Source organism: Oncorhynchus nerka, linkage group LG25, assembly GCF_034236695.1.
Source record: "Oncorhynchus nerka isolate Pitt River linkage group LG25, Oner_Uvic_2.0, whole genome shotgun sequence".
Taxonomy (NCBI): domain Eukaryota; kingdom Metazoa; phylum Chordata; class Actinopteri; order Salmoniformes; family Salmonidae; genus Oncorhynchus; species Oncorhynchus nerka.
Window position 1 is genome coordinate 1,970,861 of NC_088420.1, and position 19,813 is coordinate 1,990,673.

The 19,813-nt window shown below is 43.8% G+C and overlaps 2 protein-coding genes across 2 annotated transcripts in view; both read left to right on the plus strand.

Annotated features, from left to right (window-relative positions):
- Positions 1–4,259, plus strand: part of atp10a (ATPase phospholipid transporting 10A) — a 165,255-nt gene extending 160,996 nt beyond the window's left edge. The window contains exons 21-23 of the mRNA XM_065009979.1: positions 829–832; positions 1,060–1,119; positions 4,134–4,259. Of these exons, the coding sequence (XP_064866051.1) occupies positions 829–832; positions 1,060–1,119; positions 4,134–4,259 (190 nt within the window). The remainder of the gene's footprint in view (positions 1–828; positions 833–1,059; positions 1,120–4,133) is intronic.
- A 2,928-nt stretch (positions 4,260–7,187) lies between these two features.
- The window catches only part of LOC115123580 (ubiquitin-protein ligase E3A-like), a 68,712-nt gene continuing 56,086 nt past the window's right edge, over positions 7,188–19,813 (plus strand). The window contains exons 1-2 of the mRNA XM_065009955.1: positions 7,188–7,514; positions 16,169–16,313. Of these exons, the coding sequence (XP_064866027.1) occupies positions 7,191–7,514; positions 16,169–16,313 (469 nt within the window). The 5' untranslated portion in view covers positions 7,188–7,190. The remainder of the gene's footprint in view (positions 7,515–16,168; positions 16,314–19,813) is intronic.

Consider the following 19,813-nt stretch of genomic DNA (forward strand, 5'->3'; position numbering starts at 1 on the left):
ATCTAGATCTATTGTCTCTATTGTATTACGACAGACGAGCTAGATCTACTGTCCCTATTGTACTATGACAGACCAGCTAGTTCTACTATCTCCATTATATTATGACAGACCAGCTAGATCTACTGTCTATTATAATATTACAGACGCTGGTCTATAACAATACCTAGTGTTACCACCAAGGAGCTGGTCTATAACAATACCTGGTGTTACAACCAAGGAGCTGGTCTATAACAATACCTGGTGTTACAACCAAGGAGCTGGTCTATAACAATACCTGGTGTTACCACCAAGGAGCTGGTGTTACCACCAAGGAGCTGGTCTATAACAATACCTGGTGTTACCACCAAGGAGATGGTCTATAACAATACCTGGTGTTACCACCAAGGAGCTGGTCTATAACAATACCTGGTGTTACCACCAAGGAGCTGGTGTTACCACCAAGGAGCTGGTCTATAACAATACCTGGTGTTACAACCAAGGAGCTGGTTTATAACAATACCTGGTGTTACCACCAAGGAGCTGGTCTATAACAATACCTGGTGTTACAGCTGTAAAACAGTGGTTTTCTAGCAATGATCAACAACCAACTTAACAGATCTTGAAGAATTCTTAAAAGAATAATCTGCAAATGTTGTTCGATCCAGGTGTTAAACTCTTAGAGACGTACCCAGAAAGACTCACCGCTATAAGCACTGCCAAAGGTGATACTAACATGTATTGACTCAGAGGTGTGAATATTTATGTCAATTAAGATATTTCTGTATTTCATTGTCAATAAATTAGCACATTTCTAAAAACATGTTTTCACTTTGTCATTTTGGGGTGTAGATTGGTGAGAAGAAGAAAAACAACAAACAATTTAATCCATTTTAAATTAAGGCTGTAACACAAAGTGGAAAAGGTTGAGGGGTATCTAGGTGTAGAAGCAAGTAGAATCCTTTATCGGATCCCCACAGCTATGGAACACCCTGTCAGGAAAATATATTTTTATACATATTATAGTTGGGAATGATTGTTTTACCGTAAAGTGATTTGAATCATGTTTGATTCCGTTTGAAGCTGGTGTTCTACGCCAACGTGCTGGGAGGTGACCTCGATACGAGCCACAACGAAGAGGAGGTAAGACATGTTGTCCAGCTGAAGCAGCCTACTGATTGTGATTATCTAATAAACTCATAATCAACTAGAACCGTATTTGTCTATGAAGAGACGTTGTGACTTACTTTAACTGTTTAGGTTGCCTTTTCCACCAATGTGGATTGAAAATGGCATATTTTGTCTTGACTGATAACCGTTATAAATTTGAGCACAGCGTGCGACAAGAAGTTGCCACCATCCCTCCCACAAATTGGGCAACTTTTTCACATTTGTTGTTGTCAGAGTGAGGTAGATGTTGTTAATCAAGAGAGGAGGATGTGTTGACAGATGAGATGTTGTAAATAGAGAGGGGAGGATGTGTTGACAGATGAGATGTTGAGGATGCTGTATCTAGAGAGAGGGGAGGATGTGTTGACAGATGAGACGTTGAGGATGCTCTAAATAGAGAGGAGGATGTGTTGACAGATGAGATGTTGAGGATGCTGTAAATAGAGAGGGGAGGATGTGTTGACAGATGAGATGTTGGGGATGCTGTAAATAGAGAGGGGAGGATGTGTTGACAGATGAGATGTTGAGGTTGCTGTAAATAGAGAGGGGAGGATGTGTTGACAGATGAGATGTTGAGGATGCTGTAAATAGAGAGGGGAGGATGTGTTGACAGATGAGATGTTGGGGATGCTGTAAATAGAGAGGGGAGGATAAGTTGACAGATGAGATGTTGAGGATGCTGTAAATAGAGAGAGGAGGATGTGTTGACAGATGAGATGTTGAGGATGCTGTGAATAGAGAGAGGAGGATGTGTTGACAGATGAGATGTTGAGGATGCTGTATCTAGAGAGGGGAGGATAAGTTGACAGATGATACCTTGAGGTTTATAATAAATACAGCTTTGAGGTCATAAAGTCTCAGTGCCTTAACCCTGGACAGGACACTAGTCTATCACAGGGCCTTAACCCTGGACAGGACACTAGTCTATCACAGGGCCTTAACCCTGGACAGGACACTAGTCTATCACAGTGCCTTAACCCTGGACAGGACACTAGTCTATCACAGGGCCTTAACCCTGGACAGGACACTAGTCTGTGCAATGCAGGTGTTGAAGCATGTTGGCTAGGAAAAACTCCCTAGAAAGGCCAAAACCTAGGAAGAAACCTAGAGAGGAACCAGGCTGAGGGGTGGCCAGTCCTCTTCTGGCTGTGCCGGGTGGAGATTATAACAGAACATGGCCAAGATGTTCAAATGTTCTTAGATGACCAGCAGGGTCAAATAATAGGTCTGGGACAGGTAGCACGTCCGGTGAACAGGTCAGGGTTCCATAGCCGCAGGCAGAACAGTTGAAACTGGAGCAGCAGCACGGCCAGGTGGACTAGGGACAGCAAGGAGTCATCAGGCCAGGTAGTCCTGAGGCATGGTCCTAGGGCTCAGGTCCTCCGAAAGAGAGAATTAGAGAGAGCATACTTAAATTCACACAGGACACCGGATAAGACAGGAGAAGTACTCCAGATATAACAAACTGACCCTAGCCCCCCGACATATAAACTAATGCAGCATAAATACTGGAGGCTGAGACCGAAGGGGTCAGGAGACACTGTGGCCCCATCCAATGATACCCCCGGACGTAATGACCTTCAGTTCACATGTCTAGGAATAGTAATAGTGTTAACTATTACTGTTAACTAATAGTGTTCTAATGACCTTCAGTTCAGAAAGTCTCAGTGACCTATTGATATAATATCATCTACTTCCGTTTTTTAAAAAGAGAAGTATGGCACTATGAAAGACGTGACGACACAGATCATTGTACGCTACGTGCAAACCACTTTGTTTTAAGCATCAATCTAGTCCCATGTTCTGACCCAAACTGGGTGCAGAACCTGTTTAAACTCCCTGAAAAAACAGGGATGACGATTCACAGGTTAGTAATATCAGAGGACCTGGGAGTTTCCCGGGAAAACAGTAGGTTTTTAGGGCTGGGATTAATAACCTTCTTGACAAGTAAAAATGAGTGACATGGCAGGTTCGGATGGGACTAAAAATGACAGATGTGGTGTTTTTTGCTTGTGCACATAATTACATTACCTGAGCTCCCCCAGTAAAATGTATCCTGTCCGTAAAGGGCTTAAGATCGTATTTTATAACTTAGCTAGCCATGTTAGCAGGAGAATAAGCTTCCAAATGATGCTGACCACTGATTGTGATTTATAATGGAATGTTTTCGGATTGCGTCATTGTGTGGGGATGCGTTCCTAACATGAAACTACAACTTTGCTGGCTTCAGTTCCTCAATGGCAAATCTATGAGGTCAAAAAAAGCACCTTTCCTTGTCATAATGCATTGAAATTACTTACGATCTGCACAGTTTGGAGAGGTGTGGGGCCACTTGGAGACATCAGTTAGTCCTCTCACTGAAACCCACAGTTTGGAGAGGTGTGGGGCCACAATGGAGACACCAGTTAGTCCTCTCACTCAAACCCACAGTCTGGAGAGGTGTGGGGCCACAATGGAGACACCAGTTAGTCCTCTCACTGAAACCCACAGTTTGGAGAGGTGTGGGGCCACTTGGAGACACCAGTTAGTCCTCTCACTGAAACCCACAGTTTGGAGAGGTGTGGGGCCACTTGGAGACACCAGTTAGTCCTCTCACTGAAACCCACAGTTTGGAGAGGTGTGGGGCCACTTGGAGACACCAGTTAGTCTCTCACTGAAACCATTGTAATAGTTTTCTTATCTTGTACTTATCTCCTAAAGCTAAATTAATATTCTTATCATGTTACTGTAACTATCAGGAGTATTTTCAGATTTCGTTATCAACAAATTCAGTGAAAGTCAAATCAACAATGTAACGTTTGGATTCATTCTTGTCAGATGTACAGTTGTGTCCTCACCTTTTGGTCTAATAATTTACCCATAATCCTCAGTGTTCTCTTTCATGGTTCTGTAAGGAACGTTTCAATTTGGCCCTATCCATGTCGGTCAAGTATTGTTATGGTAGTGGGAGAATTATTATTTTTTTTTTAAAGTGCACATTTAATCAGGAGGAGGAGCCCCCGTCCAGCGAGCTCACCCTGCAGGAGCTCTTGGGGGAGGAGAGGAGGAACAAGAGCGGTCCCCGGGTCGATCCTCTGGAGAAGGTGAGGAGAGACCACCACAATGGAAATTAAACTTATATGAAAGAGTTTACTTTTTCTTTGTTAAGTATTCAGATCGCTTGACTAGTTCCACGTTATGTTACAGCCTTATTCTAAAATCAATTAAATTGTTTTTTTCCCCCTCAATCTACATACAATACCCCATAATGACAAAGCAAAAGCTTAATCACATTTGCATAAGTATTCAGACCTTTGGCAGCGATTAAATCCTCAAGTCTTTTCGGATAGGACGCTACAAGCTTGACACACCTGTATTTGGGGAGTTTCTCCTGTTCTTCTCTGCAGATCCTCTCAAGCTCTGTCAGGTTGAATGGGGATCGTCGCTGCACAGCTTTTTTCAAGTTTCTCCAGAGATATTCGATCAAATTTAAGTCCGGCCTCTGGCTGGGCCACTCAAAGACATTCAGAGACTTGTCCCGAAGCCACTCCTGCGTTGTCTTGGCTGTGTGATTAGGGTAGTTGTCCTGTTGAAAGGTGAACCTTCTCCCCAGTCTGAGGTCCTGAGCGCTCTGGAGCAAGTTTTCATCAAGGATCTCTGTTCATCTTTGCCTCGATCCTGACTAGTTTCCCAGTTCCTGCTGCTGAAAAACATCCTCACAACATGATCCTTCCACCACCATGCTTCACTGTAGGGATGGTGCCAGGTTTCCTCCAGACGTGACGCTTGGCATTCAGGCCAAAGAGTTCAATATTGGTTTCATCAGACCAAAGAATCTTGTTCGTCATGGTCTGAGAGTCTTTAGGTGCCTTTTGGCAAATTCCAAGCGGACTGTCATGTGCCTTTTACTGAGGAGTGGCTTCCATCTGGCCACTCTAACATAAAGACCTGATTGGTGGAGTTCTGTAGAGATGGTTGTCCTTCTGGAAGTCTCTCACATCTCCCACAGAGGAATTCTGGAGCTCTGTCAGTGACCATCGCGTTCTTGGTCACCTCCCAGACCAAGGCACTTCTCACCTGATTGCTCAGTTTGGCCGAGCGGCCAGCTCTAGGAAGAGTCTTTGGTTCCAAACTTCTTCCATTTAAGAATGATGGAGGCTACTGTGTTCTTGGGGACCTTCAATGCTACAGATCTTTTTTGGTTCCCATCCCCAGATCTGTGCCTCGACACAATCCTGTCTCGGAGCTCTACGGACAATTCCTTCGACCTCATGGCTTGGTTTTTGCTCTGACATACACTGTGAACTGTGTGACCTTATATAGACCGTTGTGTGCCTTTCCAAATCATGTCCAATCAATTGAATTGACCACAGGTGGACTCCAAGTTGTAGAAACATCTTAAGATGATCAATGGAAACAGGATGCACCTGAGCTCAATTTCGAGTTTAATAGCAAAGGGTCTGAATACTTATATAAATAAGGTATCTGTTTTTGTATTTTTAATAAATTGCCAACATTTCTAAAAACCTGTTCGCTTTGTCATTATGGGTTATTGTGATGTCATTATGGGTTATTGTGATGTCATTATGGGGTATTGTGATGTCATTATGGGGTGTGGTGATGTCATTATGGGGTATGGTGATGTCATTATGGGGTATGGTGATGTCATTATGGGGTATGGGGTATGGTGTATGGTGATGTCATTATGGGGTGTGGTGATGTCATTATGGGGTGTGGTGATGTCATTATGGGGTGTGGTGATGTCATTATGGGGTATGGTGATGTCATTATGGGGTGTGGTGATGTCATTATGGGGTATTGTGATGTCATTATGGGGTGTGGTGATGTCATTATGGGGTATGGTGATGTCATTATGGGGTATGGTGATGTCATTATGGGGTATGGTGATGTCATTATGGGGTGTGTGGTGATGTCATTATGGGGTGTGGTGATGTCATTATGGGGTGTGGTGATGTCATTATGGGGTGTGGTGATGTCATTATGGGGTGTGGTGATGTCATTATGGGGTATGGTGATGTCATTATGGGGTGTGGTGATGTCATTATGGGGTGTGGTGATGTCATTATGGGGTATGGTGATGTCATTATGGGGTGTGGTGATGTCATTATGGGGTGTGGTGATGTCATTATGGGGTGTGGTGATGTCATTATGGGGTGTGGTGATGTCATTATGGGGTGTGGTGATGTCATTATGGGGTATGGTGATGTCATTATGGGGTATGGTGATGTCATTATGGGGTGTGGTGATGTCATTATGGGGTATTGTGATGTCATTATGGGGTGTGGTGATGTCATTATGGGGTATGGTGATGTCATTATGGGGTATGGTGATGTCATTATGGGGTATGGTGATGTCATTATGGGGTGTGGTGATGTCATTATGGGGTGTGGTGATGTCATTATGGGGTGTGGTGATGTCATTATGGGGTGTGGTGATGTCATTATGGGGTGTGGTGATGTCATTATGGGGTGTGGTGATGTCATTATGGGGTGTGGTGATGTCATTATGGGGTGTGGTGATGTCATTATGGGGTGTGGTGATGTCATTATGGGGTGTGGTGATGTCATTATGGGGTGTGGTGATGTCATTATGGGGTGTGGTGATGTCATTATGGGGTGTGGTGATGTCATTATGGGGTATGGTGATGTCATTATGGGGTGTGGTGTGTATATTGATGAGGGACAATAAAATAAAAAAAAATCAGTTTTATAATAAAGCTGGAGCAAAATATGGAAAAAGTCCAGGGGTCTGAATACTTTCCAAATACCCTGTAAATACTTTTTTTGCGTTATCCTCAATGATTTAAATACTTTGTTATCCTCAGTGATTTAAATACTTTGTTATCCACAGTGATTTAAATACTTTGTTATCCACAGTGATTTAAATACTTTGTTATCCACAGTGATTTAAATACTTTGTTATCCACAGTGATTTAAATACTTTGTTATCCACAGTGATTTAAATACTTTGTTATCCACAGTGATTTAGAATGGATTGTGTCCACGTGTGGTTGAATTGTTTTTAAATTGTCAAATGAAAAGGAGATGGGCGTCAGGACCCTGGACTGCAGACGACCCCTCATCCCCTTCGAGGAGTTTGTCAACGAGCCGTTGAACGATGTTCTAGAGATGGACAAGGACTTCACCTTCTTCAAGGTGGACTCGGAGAGTAAGTTCTCCTTCCAGAGCTGTCCCTTCATCCTCAACGCCTGCACCAAGAGCCTGGGACTGTACTACGACAACCGCATCAGCATGTACAGCGAGAGGAGGATCACAGCGCTCTACAGCCTGGTACAAGGACAGCAGCTCAACCCATACCTCAGGCTCAAAGTACGACGAGACCACATCATCGACGACGCCCTCGTCAGGGTGAGTCACAAACAACAACACACACACACACACACACACATTATATAGTACCAGTCCAAAGTTTGGACACACCTACTCATTCCAGGGTTTTTCTTTATTTTTGAAGACATCTGTTATTTCACAGTTTTGATATGGAATCAAAAAAAAGTGTTAAACAAATCAAAATATACATTGGCAAGAAAAGGTATGTGAACCCTTTGGAATCACCTGGATTTCTGCTGAAATTGGTCATAAAATCTGATCTTCATCCAGGTCACAACAATAGACAAACACAGTCTGCCTAAACTAATAACACACAAACAATGATACGCTGTCATGTCTTTATTTAACACACCGTGTAAACATTCACAGTGCAGGGTGGGAAAAGTAAGTGAACCCTCGGATTTAATAACTGGTTGACCCTCCTTTGGAAGCGGCAACAACCTCATCCAAACGTTTTCTGTAGTTGTGGATCAGACCTGCACAACGGGTCAGGAGGAATTCTGGACCATCTTTACAAAACTGTTTCAGTTCAGCAATATTATTGAGATGTCTGGTGTGAACTGCTCTCTGAGATGCTGTGGCATGACCTCAAATCGGGTTGAGGTCAGGACTGACACTCCAGAAGGCAGTGCTTCTTATCTTAGGTCTTCTGAGATCTTTGTTCGTTCACATCAGGCAGTGCTTCTTATCTTAGATCTTCTGAGATCTTTGTTCGATGCAGGCAGTGCTTCTTATCTTAGGTCTTCTGAGATCTTTGTTCGATGCAGGCAGTGCTTCTTATCTTAGGTCTTCTGAGATCTTTGTTCGATGCAGGCAGTGCTTATCTTCGGTCTTCTGAGATCTTTGTTCGATGCAGGCAGTGCTTCTTATCTTAGGTCTTCTGAGATCTTTGTTCGATGCATGGTTCACATCAGGCAGTGCTTCTTGTGAATAGCCAACTCAAGTTTTGTGAGGTTTTTTTTTTGGGGGGGGGGGGGCAAGGCAGCTCTAGCCAACATCTCCAATCTCATCTCATTGATTGGACTCCAAGTAGCTTTTGGAGAAGTCATTAGCGTACAGGTTCACATACTTTTTCCAACATACACTGTGAATTTAATGAAGTATTCAATATAGCAAGAAAAATACAATACTTTTTGTGTATTGTTGTGACCTAGATGAAGATCAGATAAAATGTTACGACCAATTTCAGCAGAAATCCAGGTGATTCCAAAGGGTTCACATACCTTTTCTTGCCAATGTATTTTATATTTGAGATTCTTCAAAGTACCCTTTGCCTTGACAGCTTTGCACACTCTTGTGATGTTTTCACTATTATTCTACAATGTAGAAAATAGTAAAAATAAAGAAAAACCCTGGAATGAGTAAGTTTGTCTCTAACCAGTGTGTGACCCAGATCACTGGTTGCTGAGGAAAAGGAGGAGGTTAAAGGGGGGTGATTGTGTGAAACGGCTAGCTAGTTAACGGTGGTGCGCGCTAATAGCATTTCAATCGGTGACGTCACTCTCTCCGAGACCTTGAAGTAGTGGTTTCCCTTGCTCGGCCACGGCTCTTGTGGAGTGATGGGTAACGATGCTTCGTGGGAAGCAGTTGTTGTTGTGTGCAGAGGTGCCCTGGTTTGATGCTTTTTATTTTTAAATTTTTTATTTCACCTTTATTTAACCAGGTAGGCAAGTTGAGAACAAGTTCTCATTTACAATTGCGACCTGGCCAAGATAAAGCAAAGCAGTTCGACAGATACAACGACACAGAGTTACACATGGAGTAAAACAAACATACAGTCAATAATACAGTATAAACAAGTCTATATACAATGTGAGCAAATGAAGGGAGGTAAAGGCAAAAAAGGCCATGGTGGCAAAGTAAATACAATATAGCAAGTAAAACACTGGAATGGTAGATTTGCACTGGAAGAATGTGCAAAGTAGAAATAAAAATAATGGGGTGCAAAGGAGCAAAATAAATAAATAAAATAAATACAGTTTTGGGCTAAATTATAGGTGGGCTATGTACAGGTGCAGTAATCTGTAAGATGCTCTGACAGTTGGTGCTTAAAGCTAGTGAGGGAGATAAGTGTTTCCAATTTCAGAGATTTTTGTTGTTCGTTCCAGTCATTGGCAGCAGAGAACTGGAAGGAGAGGCGGCCAAAGAAAGAATTGGTTTTGGGGGTGACTAGAGAGATATACCTGCTGGAGCGTGTGCTACATGTGGGAGATGCTATGGTGACCAGCGAGCTGAGATAAGGGGGGACTTTACCTAGCAGGGTCTTGTAGATGACATGGAGCCAGTGGGTTTGGCGACGAGTATGAAGCGAGGGCCAGCCAACGAGAGCGTACAGGTCGCAATAGTGGGTAGTATATGGGGCTTTGGTGACAAAACGGATTGCACTGTGATAGACTGCATCCAATTTGTTGAGTAGGGTATTAGAGGCTATTTTGTAAATGACATCGCCAAAGTCGAGGATTGGTAGGATGGTCAATTTTACAAGGGTATGTTTGGCAGCATGAGTGAAGGATGCCTTGTTGCGAAACAGGAAGCCAATTCTAGATTTAACTTTGGATTGGAGATGTTTGATATGGGTCTGGAAGGAGAGTTTACAGTCTAACCAGACACCTAAGTATTTGTAGTTGTCCACGTATTCTAAGTCAGAGCCGTCCAGAGTAGTGATGTTGGACAGGCGGGTAGGTGCAGGTAGCGATCGGTTGAAGAGCATGCATTTAGTTTTACTTGTATTTAAGAGCAATTGGAGGCCACGGAAGGAGAGTTGTATGGCATTGAAGCTTGCCTGGAGGGTTGTTAACACAGTGTCCAAAGAAGGGCCGGAAGTATACAGAATGGTGTCGTCTGCGTAGAGGTGGATCAGAGACTCACCAGCAGCAAGAGCGACCTCATTGATGTATACAGAGAAGAGAGTCGGTCCAAGAATTGAACCCTGTGGCACCCCCATAGAGACTGCCAGAGGTCCGGACAGCAGACCCTCCGATTTGACACACTGAAATCTATCAGAGAAGTAGTTGGTGAACCAGGCGAGGCAATCATTTGAGAAACCAAGGCTGTCGAGTCTGCCGATGAGGATGTGGTGATTGACAGAGTCGAAAGCCTTGGCCAGATCAATGAATACGGCTGCACAGTAATGTTTCTTATCGATTGCGGTTAAGATATCGTTTAGGACCTTGAGCGTGGCTGAGGTGCACCCATGACCAGCTCTGAAACCAGATTGCATAGCAGAGAAGGTATGGTGAGATTCGAAATGGTCTGTAATCTGTTTGTTGACTTGGCTTTCGAAGACCTTAGAAAGGCATGGTAGGATAGATATAGGTCTATAGCAGTTTGGGTCAAGAGTGTCCCCCCCTTTGAAGAGGGGGATGACCCCAGCTGCTTTCCAATCTTTGGGAATCTCAGACGACACGAGAGGTTGAACAGGCTAGTAATAGGGGTGGCAACAATTTCGGCAGATAATTTTAGAAAGAAAGGGTCCAGATTGTCTAGCCCGGCTGATTTGTAGGGGTCCAGATTTTTCAGCTCTTTCAGAACATCAGCTGAATGGATTTGGGAGAAGGAGAAATGGGGAAGGCTTGGGCGAGTTGCTGTTGGGGGTGCAGTGCTGTTGACCGGGGTAGGAGTAGCCAGGTGGAAAGCATGGCCAGCCGTAGAAAAATGCTTATTGAAATTCTCAATTATGGTGGATTTATCAGTGGTGACAGTGTTTCCTATCTTCAGTGCAGTGGGCAGCTGGGAGGAGGTGTTCTTATTCTCCATGGACTTTACAGTGTCCCAGAACTTTTTTGAGTTAGTGTTGCAGGAAGCAAATTTCTGCTTGAAAAAGCTAGCCTTGGCTTTTCTAACTGCCTGTGTATAACGGTTTCTAGCTTCCTGAACAGCTGCATATCACGGGGGCTGTTCGATGCTAATGCAGAACGCCATAGGATGTTTTTGTGTTGGTTAAGGGCAGTCAGGTCTGGGGAGAACCAAGGGCTATATCTGTTCCTGGTTCTAAATTTCTTGAATGGGGCATGTTTATTTAAGATGGTTAGGAAGGCATTTAAAAAAATATCCAGGCATCCTCTACTGACGGGATGAGATCAATATCCTTCCAGGATACCCCGGCCAGGTCGATTAGAAAGGCCTGCTCGCTGAAGTGTTTCAGGGAGCGTTTTACAGTGATGAGTGGAGGTCGTTTGACCGCTGACCCATTACGGATGCAGGCAATGAGGCAGTGATCGCTGAGATCTTGGTTGAAGACAGCAGAGGTGTATTTAGAGGGGAAGTTGGTTAGGATGATATCTATGAGGGTGCCCGTGTTCAAGGCTTTGGGGGGTACCTGGTAGGTTCATTGATAATTTGTGTGAGATTGAGGGCATCAAGTTTAGATTGTAGGATGGCTGGGGTGTTAAGCATGTTCCAGTTTAGGTCGCCTAGCAGCACGAGCTCTGAAGATAGATGGGGGGCAATCAGTTCACATATGGTGTCCAGAGCACAGCTGGGGGCAGATGGTGGTCTATAGCAGGCGGCAACGGTGAGAGACTTGTTTTTAGAGAGGTGGATTTTTAAAAGTAGAAGTTCAAATTGTTTGGGTACAGACCTGGATAGTAGGACAGAACTCTGCAGGCTATCTTTGCAGTAGATTGCAACACCGCCCCCTTTGGCAGTTCTATCTTGTCTGAAAGTGTTGTAGTTTAGAATTAAAATGTCTGAATTTTTGGTGGTCTTCCTAAGCCAGGATTCAGACACAGCTAGAACATCCGGGTTGGCAGAGTGTGCTAAAGCAGTGAATAGAACAAACTTAGGGAGGAGGCTTCTAATGTTAACATGCATGAAACCAAGGCTATTACGGTTACAGAAGTCATCAAAAGAAAGCGCCTGGGGAATAGGAGTGGAGCTAGGCACTGCAGGGCCTGGATTCACCTCTACATCGCCAGAGGGACATAGGAGGAGTAGAATAAGGGAAGCAATAAGAATTGGTCGTCTAGAACGTCTGGAACAGAGAGTAAAAGGAGGTTTCTGGGGGCGATAAAATAGCATCAAGGTATAATGTACAGACAAAGGTATGGTAGGATGTGAATACAGTGGAGGTAAACCTAGGTATTGAGTGATGAAGAGAGAGATATTGTCTCTAGAAACATCATTGAAACCAGGAGATGTCATAGCATGTGTGGGTGGTGGAACTAATAAATTGGATAAGGTATAGTGAGCAGGACTAGAGGCTCTACAGTGAAATAAGCCAATAAACACTAAACAGAACAGCAATGGACAAGACATATTGACATTAAGGAGAGGCATCCTTAGTCGAGTGATCAAAAGGGTCCAGTGAGTGGAGAGGGTTGGTTGGGGGTCACGGCGATTTAAACAGCTAGCCAGGCCATCGGTAGCAAGCTAGCATAGGATGGAGGTCTGTTGTTAGCCACCTCTTGCGTTCCGTCAGTAGATTAGTGAGGTTCCGTGTGGTAGAGGGGATTAATCCAAATCACACAACAACAAATAAACAACAAATAAACAACAAATAAATAAATAATAAATAAAATAAACATTAGATATAGTTATAGAGGCCCAAGAAGAAACATAATAATAATAATAATACAAATAAATAAATTGTCCGATTGTAGCCGGTAAGACAGCTAACGGTTAGCAGGCCGCAGATGGGCATCCAGGTAACGTCGCGACGGAGGAGCCAGCCGGATAACTCCTTCGGGTAGATAACGTCGGCAGTCCAGTTGTGAAGGCCCGGTGGGGCTCCGCGTAGGCAGTAAAACGGGTCCGGATAGGTGACTGCAGCCCAGGAGTGATTGATGGAACTCAGGAGTGGTTGACGGAGCTCGCTAGCTCCGGAATAATTGATGTTTGCTCCGGAATCAACGAAAGCCGATAGTCACATGGATAGCAGCTAGCTAGATGTGAGATCCGGGTATGAATGTCCAGAGAGCAGTTGAAATCCAGGGACATGGAGAGAAAAATTGGTCCGGTTTGTTCCGTTCCGAGCCGCGTTGCGCCGTACAAAACTGGCGATAGATTTTCGAGCTAAAGGATAGCTGATGACCACAAACCGTGGTTAGCTGAATACTAACGATTTGCCAGTAAAGAAGCTAACTAGCTTCTGAACTAGCTTCTGATTAGCTTCTGGGCTAGCTTCTGGCTAGCTTCTTGGAGTTTCTGGCTAGCTTCTTGGAGTTTCTGGCTAGCTTCTTGGAGTTTCTGGCTAGCTTCTTGGAGGATTGCAGATTTGAGGTAAATAATACTTATTTATAAATATAAATTGGTGAGGAGGGTTGCAGGAGAGTGTTTTGAAGATGAGTTGATGGAAAATAAAAATAAAATGTATGTGAAAAAAGTTGTAAATATATATATATATATATATATACAGGACACGACAAGACAAGGACAAAAGACGTCTGAACTGCTATGCCATCTCGGAAGTTTCATGGGAGGCTGTTGTTGATGTGTGCAGAGGGGCCCTGGTTTGAGCCCAGGTAGGGGTGAGGAGAGGGACAGAAGCTATACTGTTACATCACATACAGGGCATTCGGAAAGTATTCAGACCCTTTGACTTTTGCAACGATTTGTTACATTACAGCCTTATTCTAAAATGGATTACATAAAATAATATCTACACACACACTACCCAATAATGACAAAGCGAAAACAGGTTTTTAGAGTTTTTTTTGTACATTTTTATATAAAAAAAAAGTAAAATACTTGAAGTATTCAGACCCTTTGCTGTGTAGCTAAACATTTCTGCAGCATTGAATGTCCCCAAGAACACAGTGGCCTCCATTCTTAAATGTAAAATTAAACATTGATGGCGATTGCATCGTCTGTGGACCTATTGGGGCGGTAAGCAAATTGAAGTGGGTCTAAGGTGACAGGTAAGGTGGAGGTGATATGATCCTTGACTAGTCTCTCAAAGCACTTCATGATGACAGAAGTGAGTGCTACGGGGCGATTAGTTAGTCATTTAGTTCAGTTACTTTCGCTTTCTTGGGTACAGGAACAATGGTGGACATCTTGAAGCAAGTGGGGACTGGGATATGTCCGTCAACACTGTAGCCAGCTGGTCTGTTCTGAGGACATGGCTAGGGATGCCATCTGGGCCGGCAGCCTTGCGAGGGTTAACACGCTTCAATGTCTTACTCATCTTGGCCACAGAGAACGAGAGCCCACAGTCCTCTTGAGCGGGCTGCGTCGATGTCACTGTGTTATCCTCAAATCGAGCAAAGATTGTGTTTAGCTTGTCCGGGAGCAAGACGTCGGAGTTCGAGACGTGGCTTCCCTTTGTAATTCGTGATTGTCTGAAGTCCCCTGCCACATACGACTGGTGTCTGAGCCGTTGATTTGCGACTCCGCTTTGTCTCTGTACGGACGTTTTGCCTGTTTGATTGCCTTACGAAGAGCATAACTGCACTGTTTGTTTTCAACCATATTCCCATTCACGTAGCCGTGGTTAAATGCCGTGGTTTGCGCTTTCAGTTTTGCTGCCCTCTATTCACGGTTTCTGGTTATGGTAGGTTTTAATGGTCACAGTGGGAACGACATTCCCTGTGCACTTCCCGATGAACTCTGTCACCTTGTCAGTGTTCATCAAAGTTATTCTCAGAGGCAACCCGGAACGTATCCCAGTCCACGTGATCAAAACGATCTTGAAGCATGGATTCCGATTGGTCAGACCAACGTTGAACAGTTCTTAGCACGGATGATTCCTGTTTTGAGTTTCTGCCTATAGGAAGGGAGTAGCAGAATGGAGTCGTCATCTGATTTGCCGAAAGGAGGAAAGGGGCCTTGTAGCCACCCGGAAGGGAGAGTAACAATGGTAGTTTTTGAAGCTCAAGTACTATAGCCAATGTGTTTGTAGAACTTCCGTAGCGTTTTCCTCAGATTTGCTTTGTCCCTAGCTACAATAAATGTTTCCTCGGGTTATGTGGTTTCCATTTGCGCAAAGTCTAGTGTAGAACCTTGAGGGCCGTCGTGGTATCGGGGAATATATTGCGATATGGCTGCAACAATAACCAAAGAGAATTCTCTTTGGAGGTAATATGGTCAGCATTTCAGGTATTCGAGGTCATGTCTCTCTGGAAGGAGGTCCTCGCCCTGAGCTCATCTACTCTATTGTCCAGGGACTGAACATTCACCAGTAATATACTCAGAAGCGGTGGATGGTGTGTACGCCTCCTGACTCGGACTAGAAGTCCACTCCGAATACCTCGTCTCCGTGGCATCTTGGAGTAGCCTAAGATAAGTTCATGCACCTTGGGGGGTACGAACAAAGTATCCAAATCAGATAAGTATTATTTATGTTTGAAATGCAGGTGAGGGATTTCCGTCTGTATGTAAATACGCAAAGAACATTCTGGGCTAATGTAAGAAATAACAAAAACCAAAATAATACTGCAGAGTTGCTTAGGAGCAGAGCGGCCATGTCAATCGGTCGGTCGGTCGGACTCCCTCTAGTCATCTGTGTCTTAATTATTTTGTCAGACAAGCTCAGTGCATATCATTGATTTGATTTAAAACACATTGGATGTGTCTATATATGGAAAAATACACGTTTTAACATTTCTACCAATCGATTGGTGGAAAGAACAGACGACTCTCGGTCGACCAAGACCAGGCTAGTGCTAAGGTGAATGGGAAGGGTTCCTCTATTTGTCTGTCCCTCTCCTAACCTAATGGTCTGCGTCCTACAGTTGGAGATGATCGCCATGGAGAACCCTGCGGACTTGAGGAAGCAGCTGTTTGTAGAGTTTGAAGGAGAGCAGGGCGTTGACGAGGGAGGGGTCTCTAAAGAGTTCTTCCAGCTCGTCCTGGAGGAGATGTTCAACCCTGATATTGGTGAGATGTTCTGCTTGGAATTTAACTGTATCTGTGGTTGAATCAAGACACAAATTGCTCCCAAGGATGAACCAGACTTGTGGGAGTCCACAATTTATTTTCTGAGGACTTGGCTGATTTCTTTTGATTTTCCCATGATGTCAAGCAAAGAGGCACTGCGTTTGAAGGTAGGCCTTGAAATACATCCACAGGTACACCTCCAATTGAGTCAATTAGCCTATGAGAAGCGTCTAATGCCATGACATCATTTTCTGGAATTTTTCAAGCTGTTTAACCTAGCGTCCCATCTAGCGTCCCACCTGGCCAACATCCAGTGAAATTGCAGATTCAGAAATAAATAAGACATAAAACTTTCATAAAACATCTCTCGGGCTTTGCGTTTTATACATGTTATATGTAATCCAAAGACACTGTCCTAACGCACTGTATGTAGAAATGTTTCAAGACCCCTTCTGTTTTTCCACATTTTGTTACATTACCTTACTCTAAAATGGAAACAAAAAAAAACAAAAAAATCCTCATCAATCTGCATATAATGACAAAACGTTTTTGCTAATGTATAAAATATAAAAAACATATACCTTACAGTATTCAGACCCTTTGCTATTAAACTCAATTGAACTCTCATTGATCATCCTTGAGATGTTTTTCCAACTTGATTGGAGTCCATCTGTGGTAAATTCAATTGATTGGACATGATTTGGAAAAGCACACACCTGTTTATGTAAGGTCCAACAGTTGTTGACAGAGCAAAAGCCAAGCCATGAGGTCGAAGGAATTGTCTGGAGAGCTCAGAGACGAGATTGTGTCGAGGCACAGATCTGGGGAAGGGTACCAAACAATTTCTGCAGCATTGAAGGTCCCCAAGAACACAGCGGCCTCCATCATTCTTAAATGGAAGAAATTTGGAACCACCAAGACTCTTCCTAGAGCTGGCCGCAGCACCAAACTAAGCAATAAGGTGAGAAGTGCCTTGGTCATAGAGGTGACCAAGAACCCGATGGGCATTCTGACAGAGCTCCGGAGTTCCTCTTTGGAGATGGGAAAACCTTCCAGAAGGACAACCATGTCTGCAGCACTCTACCAATCAGGCCTTCATGGTAGAGTGGCTAGACGGAAGCCACTCCTCAGTAACAAGCACACGACAGCCTGCTTGGAGTTTTTAAAAGGGCACCTAAAGGACTCTGACCATGAGAAACAAGAAACCGAGATTAAAATCTTTGGCCTGAATGCCAAGCGTCATGTCTGGAGGAAACCTGGCACCATCCCTACGGTGAAAAATGGTGGTGGCAGCCACATGTTGTGGGGATGTTTTTCAGCGGCAGGGATTGGGAGACTAGTCAGGATCGAGGCAAAGATGAACGGAGCAAAGTACAGAGAAATCCTTGATGAAAATTTGCTCCTGAGCACGAAGGTTCACCTTCCAACAGGACAATGACGCTAAGCACACAGCCAAGATAACACAGGAGTAGCTTCGGGATTAGTCTCTGAATGTCCTTGATTGGCCCAGCCAGAGCCCGTACTTGAACCCGATCAAACATCTCTGGAGACACTTGAAAATAGCTGTGCAGCGACACTCACCATCCAACCTGACGGAGCTTGAGAGGATCTGCAGAGAAGAATGTGAGAAACTCCCCAAATAAAGGTGTGCCAAGCTTGTAGTGTCATACCCAAGAAGACTCAAGGCTGTAATCACTGCCAAAGGTGCTTCAACAAAGTACTTAACTAATGAATTGCCACTGACTTAGAGGAAAGCCAGAGTGTCTATGTTTTCAGATGACTCAACACTATACACGTCAGCTACTACAAGCGACTGAAATGACTGCAACACTTAACAAAGAGTTGCAGTTTGTTTCAGATTGAGTGGCAAGGAACAAAAGTTAGTCCTAAATATATAAAATATTTAAAAACTAAAAGCATTGTGTTTGGGACAAATCGTTAACTAAACCCTAAACCTCAACTAAATGTTGTCATTGTGGAAATTGAGCAAGTTGAGGAGACTAAACTGCTTAGAATTACCTTGAATTATAAACTGTCATGGTCAAAACATATTGATACAATAGTATCGAGTCTGTCCATGATAAGGAGCTGCTCCATCTACTTAACAGTACTATCAACAAGGCAGGTCCTACAGGCCCTAGTTTCTACCTTCTTGACAACATGGTCAACAAGGCAGGCCCTACAGGTCCTAGTTTCTACCTTCTTAACACTATGAACAAGGCAGGTCCTACAGGCCCTAGTTTCTACCTTCTTAACACTATGAACAAGGCAGGTCCTACAGGCCCTAGTTTCTACCTTCTTAACAACACTATCAACAGGGCAGGTCCTACAGGCCCTAGTTTCTACCTTCTTAACAACACTATCTTCAAGGCAGGTCCTTCAAGCCCTAGTTTCTACCTTCTTAACAACACTATCAACGAGGCAGGTCCTACAGGTCCTAGTTTCTACCTTCTTAACAGCACTATCAACAAAGCAGGTCCTACAGGTCCTAGTTTCTACCTTCTTAACAACACTATCAACAAGGCAGGTCCGGCAGGTCCTAGTTTCTACCTTAACCGCACTATCAACAAGGCAGGTCCTGCAGGCCCTAGTTTCTACCTTCTTAACAACACTATCAACAAGGCAGGTCCTACAGGCCCTAGTTTCTACCTTCTAGACAGCAATATCAACAAGGCAGGTCCTACAGGCCCTAGTTTCTACCTTAACAACACTATCAACAAGGCAGGTCCTACAGGCCCTAGTTCTGTCACACCTGGACTACTGTTCAGTCTTGTGGTCAGCTGCCACATCAAAGAACTTAAGAAAATTGCAATTAATTGAGAACCCTTGGATGTACACACACAGCTAATATTAATCATATGCATGTCAATCTCTCCTGACTCAAATAGGAGGAGAGCTTGACTTAATCACTACTTGTATTTGTGAGAGGTGTTGAATGCACATGTTGAATGCACCGAGCTGTTTGTCTGAACTACTGGCACACAGCACAAGACATGCCTTCCAGAGGTCTCTTCACAGTCCCCCATATCCAAAACAGACCATGGGAGGCACACAGTACTACATAGAGCCATGACTACATGGAACTCTATTCCACAGTACTACATAGAGCCATGACTACATGGAACTCTATTCCACAGTACTACATAGAGCCATGACTACATGGAACTCTATTCCACAGTACTACATAGAGCCATGACTACATGGAACTCTATTCCACAGTACTACATAGAGCCATGACTACATGGAACTCTATTCCACAGTACTACATAGAGCCATGACTACATGGAACTCTATTCCACAGTACCTAGAGCCATGACTACATGGAACTCTATTCCACAGTACTACATAGAGCCATGACTACATGGAACTCTATTCCACAGTACTACATAGAGCCATGACTACATGGAACTCTATTCCAGGTAACTGATGCAGCAGCAGAATCAGATTTTAAAAAACAAAACGAATAAACGTATGGAACAGCGGGGACTGTGAAACAACAC